This window comes from Vanellus vanellus, assembly GCF_965231255.1.
Source record: "Vanellus vanellus genome assembly, chromosome: Z".
Classification (NCBI taxonomy): Eukaryota; Metazoa; Chordata; class Aves; order Charadriiformes; family Charadriidae; genus Vanellus; species Vanellus vanellus.
Genome location: NC_138908.1, coordinates 24,630,880 through 24,639,233, shown reverse-complemented (window position 1 = coordinate 24,639,233; position 8,354 = coordinate 24,630,880). Strand labels below are relative to the sequence as shown.

At 52.5% G+C, this 8,354-nt stretch overlaps 1 protein-coding gene across 1 annotated transcript; it reads right to left on the bottom strand.

Moving 5' to 3' along the window:
• Positions 1 to 324: 324 nt before the first annotated feature.
• LOC309683165 (tektin-3-like) lies at positions 325 to 5,438 on the bottom strand (the record flags this gene model as incomplete). The annotated part of the gene is made up of 7 exons (XM_082497366.1): positions 325 to 541; positions 1,635 to 1,789; positions 2,617 to 2,839; positions 3,328 to 3,471; positions 3,721 to 3,791; positions 4,254 to 4,337; positions 4,881 to 5,438. 7 exons carry the CDS (start codon positions 5,436 to 5,438, stop codon positions 325 to 327), a joined length of 1,452 nt encoding a protein of 483 aa, XP_082353492.1.
• Between the last annotated feature and the right edge of the window lie 2,916 nt (positions 5,439 to 8,354).

Below are 8,354 nucleotides of genomic sequence, written 5' to 3'. Positions count from 1 at the left end.
AAGGTGCCTCAAAAGGAGGCAGACACGACAGTTTTTCTCCTAAAATCACCGACTGAGAGGGTAGGACTGAATCCCCGTGGGTGGATTTACTCTTAGTCGCATACAAAGTATTTTCAGTGACTTTCTGGCACACCGTGAAAGTACAGTGGAAAGAGAAAAACCAAAGGCAAAAAAAATACCGGTAGACCGTATAACACACAAACAGATCATTTAATTTCTACTCATGGCTTTCAGCAGGAAGTGAAACTCTAATCAAGTATTTCCAAAGCATCTTAGCCAAACTGGGAATCCCTCACACAACAGATTCAGTGAGTTCAGCTGAGCCTAAATGGAACCCAGCAGCCGCACAGTGCTGGGAAAGGTCTTGCGCATGCCCATGCACTTCTCCTCATCAATGAAGAGTGTGTTGGCTTTGACGGCCAGGTCATGCTGCAAGACCGACTTGGTATGAACCAGCATTTGCAGGGTGTCCTCGGTGTCTCTCAGGCGCTGCTGGAGGCTCTGGACCGTCTCGTTGATTTTGTGGACCTCGTTGACAAGGCTGGAAAACAGCAAGAAACCCTGGTTAACAGTGCCATCGTGGGGGTGGTTTCTAGCGTGGCATTGCTGAAGGGCCCCTTGGTCACAGGATTTCCCCCTTCAGCGTGCTCAGACTAACTCAGACCCCCTGTTTCTGGCAGACGCATGGGAAAGCTGAGGGCAGAGTTCCTCCAGACCTCAGCGGGGAGGCATGGTTAAGTCTGCTCAAAGGCTTTGGCAATGCGCAGCCGCCTCTCCCAGAGCAGCTCAGGCCAGCAAGAAGAGGGATGAGCAGGTGTGGTTTCCTGTTCCTGCTTGGTTTGGGGGGTTTGTTGGCTCCCCCTCCTGGATTTCCCTGTGCAGGCATCCTCCCCATGCCCACAGATGCACACAAAGAAAACAGGACATCTGGGAGAGGCTAAAAGTGAATGTGAAACAAGGGGAGGATGGAAAAAACCCTTGTTGTACGAGATGCTGCAAAGGCTGTGGGGCTGGGTTTCAATTGCTCTGAAAAGGCTTCAGCTGGAGTCTTGCCCAACGGGCTCCCAGGAGGGGTGAACTTTGGGGTGCCTCAGAGGGGGTGCTGCTGGGCGCTCAGGCCAGCCTACTTCTCCACAGCTCCTCGGCGTGCAATCCCAAACAGACCACTGTGTCCTTGAAAGGATTTCCAGTGTCCTCGGAGAAGGTGAGGACAGCCCTTTCTGCTTCTCCATAGGGGGCACCCTTCCTTGCAGTTCCCCAAAAGGAAGGGCCTAAGGGATCTCAGCAGGATCCTGTTGGAGAGTAAAGGGCTCGTCCTTCAAAACTGAGCACATCCAACTGCCGGGAAGCAGGCTGGAGAGAAGATGGGGCTTACCCAAGCGGGAAGAATCCATCCCCTCATGGGGTGCCATCAGGCTATACCCGGCCATGGTGTACAGCCTCCTTTGTGGGCGCAGAGCTCTCCCAGCACCCAAAGGCTGCAATACCTGCTCATTGCTTTTGATTATAGCAGTGCGCTTATGGAAGGACTGTTGAAAGAAAAGCCCATGCTTAATTTTTCATGCAGTGCTACCCCCGGGTGCTACCAGCCGTAACTCCTCAAGGAGCCCACCAGACCCACGCTCCTGCCTTACCGGAGCTGGGCAGTGTCCCGGCACAGCTCCACGTTTGGTCTGCGTGTGCGCTCGTCCAGCCGGCTCTGAGCCACTTTTAAGGGAGGCCCTTGGTCCCTAATGGCCTTTTGGATGGCTTCCATGGTCTTCTCCACCTGGAAGATTTCCTGCAGCATCTGGCGTAAAAAAGAAACCCATGCACAAATTAAAAAGTATCTTCTCAAGTGACAACATAATTACCCTTTCCTCTTGTCCATCTGCAGAACAAAACAAGTTCAATAAGCAGACCCTGGGCTCAGACCCCTGTCATTCTGCTACACATCAAGGCGCAGAGCCAAGAGTAATTTTTCTTCAGGGAAAAACCTCTCTTGGCTCTTGCTGTCACATCAGAGGAGGTTTTGGAGCACTGATGGACCTATTGAATTCCCAGCTTCCCAAAATTACCGCTTGCTGGAACTAATCATCCATCAACAGTAACTCAGAGAGGGAAGGTTCTTCATGGATCCTCACTGAAAGACGTGGCATCAGCTCGCAGTGCTGCAAGCCCCGTCTTCCCTCAGTTACTCAATACAGTGTGGGGCCCATTTCAGGAAGCTTTCTATGAGACCCACAGCTCTGAGGCAGGTGTCCATCACTGATTTCCACTGACTCTGCTTGGCAAAGCAAACACACGCATGCCCGTGCAGCAGCCCCAGAGCACGGAGAGTGAAAGCACGTCCTTGGAGGAGAAGCAAGCCTGCAACCCCCCCAGCAGGCAGCCCAGCAGAGGCCCAGCAAGGCCGTTCTGGAGGGCAGCCAGCGCTTCTGAAGGAACTACCAGGAGATGCAACCAGCATTGGCATTTTCTGCTGGCAATCCCTGTGCTCCCAGGCTGCCAGTGAGGATGCCCTAGCAAAAACAGACCCCTTGAGATGAAATTACGGTGCCAACTCCTAAGGGTCCCACCTCAGGGGTGTCACTAGGAAGTGACAGTGACACACCGAAAGGGAGGGGTTCCGACTACCTTGGCCAGGTGGGTCCGGATCTTGCTCTTGGCATCGGCTGTCTCGCTGATGCGTTTGGTGAAGGCGATGTTCACCCTGTTGAACTGGCTCCGCATCTCGTTTGCCACCACCACCAGCAGGTTCTCGATGTTGTCCCGCAGCTTGGAGGAGGCCGCCCGTTGGCTCTGTGAGCGGAGGATGTTGTCGTCTGTGATATTGGCCCAAGAGTCCGGCACCGAGATCCTTCAGGAGGTGAGGGGGAAGAAGAGGCCCCGGTAAGCCCGTAGTGCTGAAGCTGGACGTGGGCAGGCATGAAGCCTGCCTGGGAGCAGCACTGATTAAATGTATCTGAAATCTCCGTCTTTAATTTGAGCATAGGTTGTGGTTTAACTCTGGCCAGCAGCTAGGACCACACAGCCACTCTCAATGGAGGGGAAAGAGAAAGAACAGGACTCACGGGTGGAGATAGAGACAGTTTAATAGAACAACAACAGAAAATAAGAATGAGAAGAAGACTACGAGTAAGGGTAAGAATAAAGGTATGGTTAACAATAACAATAACAGTAAGAATAACAATAAGCAGAGAGAAACGGTCCCACTCAGGCAGCTGTCTCCAGGCGGGATGGACGTGCCTTGACAGTGGGCTGGGGACAAGCAGCTCCCTGCCAGGGAGAGGCACCGTGCATCCCGGGCACAGCTTGCTGCTGGCGTGCCGCCCAGCGTGCACTCACGTGGCATCAACCCGCTCCACCGCTGGGTAGTAGCTGATGCCGTGGGAGGTGCTCCTCAGGTGGTGACACTTGTCATCGATGCGGTGGGCCGCCTGCTTGTGGGCCAGGTCCCTCTCCAGCTCGTGCTGGGCCACCCTGTTGGACCTTCAACATGCAAACAACAGCCATCGCTGGGGATGTTCAGGTGGAAGGGCTTCCTCCCCGCTCCAGTTCCCCGCAGCTCCCTCCCACGCAGCTCTGTCCTCCCATGAGCATCACTGCCCACTTCCCGGGGAGCCCGCCTGGCTTTTCCATCTGCAGGGTGTGGGGAGAGGTCGGGGTCTGCTGGGGGTCCACATCACAACTGCAAATGCACATCAGCCCTACAGCATGACATAAGGAGCTCCTCCTTACGCGAGCTGGGCTTTGGCTTCATCCAGGTACCGCTGCATCTTCTCCTGGCACGACCTGATGACATTGACTTCCTGGGTAAAGGACACATGGCCCCATCATCAGTGTCTGTACTCAGTTGTCCTGATGCCACTCGTCCCCTCAGACCTCCCCAACCCTGCACACAGCAAGAACTTGCCTGCTTGTCTTTCTGCCCAGAGTAAACAGGCAGGGAGTGGAGAAAGTGCCCCCAAACTGCGTGCATGTCTTTAGTGCACTACTCCCTGAAGATGGTCACAGAACCCCCACACGCTACCCAAACACGCAGCTGCTCTTCAGCTATTCCTTCCTCTGTACGGCCAAGTCATACCCACACGGCGTGGGCATGCTGCTGCCTGGGGGAACCCCATCCCGTGGCCCAGCAGGTTTTGGGGGGGTTGAAGAGCTGAGCACCTCCCCAGCGGTAAGGAGCCAGGTAGGGAAGAAGGCTGCAAAGCCTCAGTAGGGCAGTTTAGGTAAAACTGGCTTTAACACATGATCTGGGTGGCCCAACTTACCGTGAAGAGCTCTTTCTCCACATCATCATGGACGAGGTCAATGCCCATCCTCTTCTCCCGCTGAAGCAAGCACTGCTGAGCGACCTGTTGGGGACATGCCATCACTGTTGGGTGCAGGGGCAGGATTCTCTATAGAGAGAGTCCCCGTCTCAAGAAATGGAAGAAAAGAAATTCTAGGCGGGCACAGAGGGGACACCAGGGGAACAAAGTGCCCAGGGCGGCTGCTTCAGCTGACAACAAGAAACCGAACTGCACCGTATGCATCAAATCAACATGAGGAAGCACGCGTGTCCCAGCTGCAACCAGAGCTGTGGCACAGGCACCTGTGTCAGCCTTGATGCTGACCTCCCCAGGGTGTTGTAGGAAGACATGGGCTTCTGTCTCCCAGTCCAGGAATTTGGATGTTCCGCCTACACAAATATTTGGTTAAGCAAATAGAATTGTGATGAGCTCATAACGGGCTGATAGGGGATGCAGCAGATGGGAAGACATTGCAAACTTAACTTATGGTCTCTTCATAAAAACTCTCTAGGTCTTGCGGAGCTGCAGTGGAACTTAGACATTTGAATGGCTGCAGTTGTTCCAGCAGTAGGCTACAGCTTGCAGCCCACTGGACAGAGTGCTTACCTGGAGAGGGGCCTCCGTCTCAGCCAAGGCCCTTTCTAGTCTCTTCTTCATGTCTGTGAGCGTGTTGGTCTCCCCGATCATCTCATCCAGCTCACGGCAGAGCTCCCCTTTCCAAAACTCAATAGCATTCACACGTCCTCCCAGGCTTTTGGTGCTTTCTTCTTGTGTTTTCTTTGTCTGCTGGTATTTATCCCCAATCATGCGGGTGGTATCAACTCTCAGAGCCTCCGCATTGTGCCGGGAAGTCTCTGACTCTTTGTACTTGGTCAGGTTGGACCTGTACCAGTCGTCAGGGGTGTAGCGGGTGAAGAGGGTTGTTCTGTTGGAAATGTAAGGGAGTTTCTCGCTGGTGGTCATCCCCTGGGAAGTTTTGGAAAAGGGAGCCAAAGCTGGTTTGATGGCATCTCTTTTAGAGTAGGTGCTGGGCATCCAGGGGAGGCTGGAGCTCTGAGGCAACGGGTAGTACGGGAAACGGTCCTTATAGCTGGCAGTCATGGTGTTGATGGCAGGCAGAACCTTGGCACGTCTTGCCGTTAAGCGAGAGCCGACAGCCTCCATTCCTGACCACTGCTCTTCAAGTACTTGTCCTGCACAGAGGAGGAGATAGAAGACAACTTCCCTCAGTCAGCACCTGCACTTGCCTTCCTTCTTACAGCAACACATGCAGCTTCTAACACAAACAGCAACGCACACAGCACCCACAGGTCACCTGTACAGGCCTAAAACTCTTGAAAGCAAATGCCTTCTCACAGCACCCCAAGCATTTGTATCTGGAAAGGGATTTGAATTTGTTTAGTATCTAGCCTCAAGTATTGAAATGCGGAGAAAAGCAAAGCATGGCTGCTCAGGAGAATGACAGATATTAGCCTTCATTCTCCTCAAATCTGTCAATCCCGTGAAAGTGTAGCTGGTGATTGTCTTGTATTCATTGGCTTCTTTGGCTGGCGTATGTGCTGATCTTCTAGTACTCCAGATGTCCTTTTCTCTTTCAAAGTGCCCTTTCCAGCCCCGATAGCTGCGCCCCTTTGGACCAACCCAGTGTGATTGGTGGGTCAGGGACTCAATCCTCACCCCCCACCTTCACTTGCATTGATGCTTTGCAGATCTATATCCAAATTTGACCCCCCTCCAGCTATTTCAGTCTCAAGAGAACAGCCCTCTCTTGACTTGCAAAGGAAGAAAAATGCCTACGCCTCACCTGACGTAAAATCGATGCACTTGGAAAGGAGAAATCCCAGACAGTCTTTTCAGAGGGGTGTGTAAACAGCAGCCTTGCAGGAGCCCTAGGAGGAATGGCCACACGTGAAGATTTTGCTACCGAGAACTGCATACGGCATTGTGGGTGCTACTGCTCTTTTCAGATTCAGGGTATCAGTCAGTTGTTGTCAGAAACATCATGCAGAGGGCCAGCAAATGTCCCTAACACACCGCATCTGAGGCCAAACCCTCAGGAGGCGACTCAGGAGGTACCCCATCCCCTCCCCACAGCTCCCAGCCTGGCTCAGAGCCCAGTGAAAGGTGAGGACACTGGTGTGCTGCAACAAGATGCCTGGGTGGGAGTGGGGTTTGACACAAAGCATGTGCTCAATCCCATCTGTTACAGCGTGAAAGCCACTTGAGTCCTTCAAAAATGGGAAGTTTGCATAAAAAATACTTTCCCATAATGGTACATACTCACCCGAAACCTCCAGAGGCTTGGGAGTGCCCGGGAGGGCGGCTACTCCCTGCTGTGCTGTGGGGTTCGGTGGCAGCACTGCCAGACACTGCAGCGTCCCCAGTGCCCTGTGTGACACAGAACCAGGGCAGCGTTGCCAGGGGCGCAGGGCGCTCAGGGACCGGGTTCTGCCTGGGCAGCTCCCTGCAGCCGCTATGGCAACCTGATGCAGCCCTTTGGTGCCCGGTGCTCTTGATGGGCAACCCGGGGCCACCCGTGGGCAGCTCAGTGCAGACTCCGGGCAACCAGACTGCCTTTGCTGGGACAATTGATCCCGTCCCTGGACAACTCCCGCTGCCATCCATGGGCAACCCAGTACAGCCTTTGGGCGTCTGCTCCGGCCAATCAAGGGGACTTGTCTCCAACTTTTGATAACACCCATCAGGCCAACTGTCAGCACCCCTGTGCCCCATTGTCCCCAGAAGAAACATTTTCATTTCCTTCATGTTACCACTTGAGGTTAACTGTGAGCTATGTATATGGCTCATCAAATACTCAGGCTGATACAGCTGTCTTCTCATTGCCGCCTTTGGTTTCCTCCTGTTTTCCCACCTATTGCAGCTGCACACTGAGACCGGACCAAATGTTTTACAGCTTCTCAGGGGTGCACTGACACCCTGCCCCACCGCTCCTGCTTTCTGTGCACACGTACACACGGAGCCGGCCTCCATGAGAAAGCAATGCCTCTGCTGCCAAAGATCTGAGATAGAGAAGAACTCCAACTGTTTTCTGTATACAAAGGTTAGCACACTTTGATTTCACTTTAAATACATGTCTTGCTTTAGTCGGGTTAAAATCGACTTCATGGCACAGGGAAACCAGTCAAATTCACAAGCTACGGGACTGTCGTGGTTTAGGCCAAAATCCACTACTGGGGACCTGTGGCACCCCAGATGGCACCGACAGATGCTCCCCTCTACCCCTCTTCAAAGAGAGAGGCAGAGGAGGAAAAAGAGACTTATGAGTTTAGAAGGAACTAAAGTACTTTAATGAAGTATTAATAATAAAAGAAAAGAAAAAATGAAAAATAGACACAAAACCCTATCAAGCTCCCGAGATGACAATGACGTCACCGGCTGGCACTGGGGCAGTCCCAGGCTGGACGCAGTGACGGACGGGAACTGGATTCCGGATCTGGATTCAGAATCGGGATCACAGGCAGATGAACAGAGTCCTCCTCAGACGTCGGCCGTTGAAGGAAGAGCTGCCCCTTTGATCCCTCAGCTTTTATACTGAGCATGAGGCAGATGGGATGGAATACCCTGTTGGTGAGTTTTGGGTCACCTGTCCTGTCCGCTTCTCCCTGCAGGTGGGACTCCACTATGCTTTTCCGCTTCCGACCCTCCAACGGGGCAAATAACAAAGTTGCTTGGCCTTGGGGGTTATAGCAATAAGTATAAGCAGGAGCCTCTCTGCATACCATGTCTGGGCATCAGCTACAAACAAGTGGTCTTATCACTCTGAGAGAGTGAACGCTGTCTGCACAATATGCAGTTAATTTCAGTAGTTAGAAGAGGCCCAGCTAACAAGCGAAGTTACTGAACAAAATTGGTTCTGTTTTACCTCAAACCAGGACATTCCACCCCTTATTCCATACCATTTGCATCTTGCTCAGATTACTATTACTTTTATCTATCAAATTTACACACACACAGATTATATATATGAGATGGATACATGCAGGTCACTCATCTATGGTTTACATTTACCTACAAAAGTTATATGCAAAAGTCCATTTAGTTCATGATTGCAGGATCTCA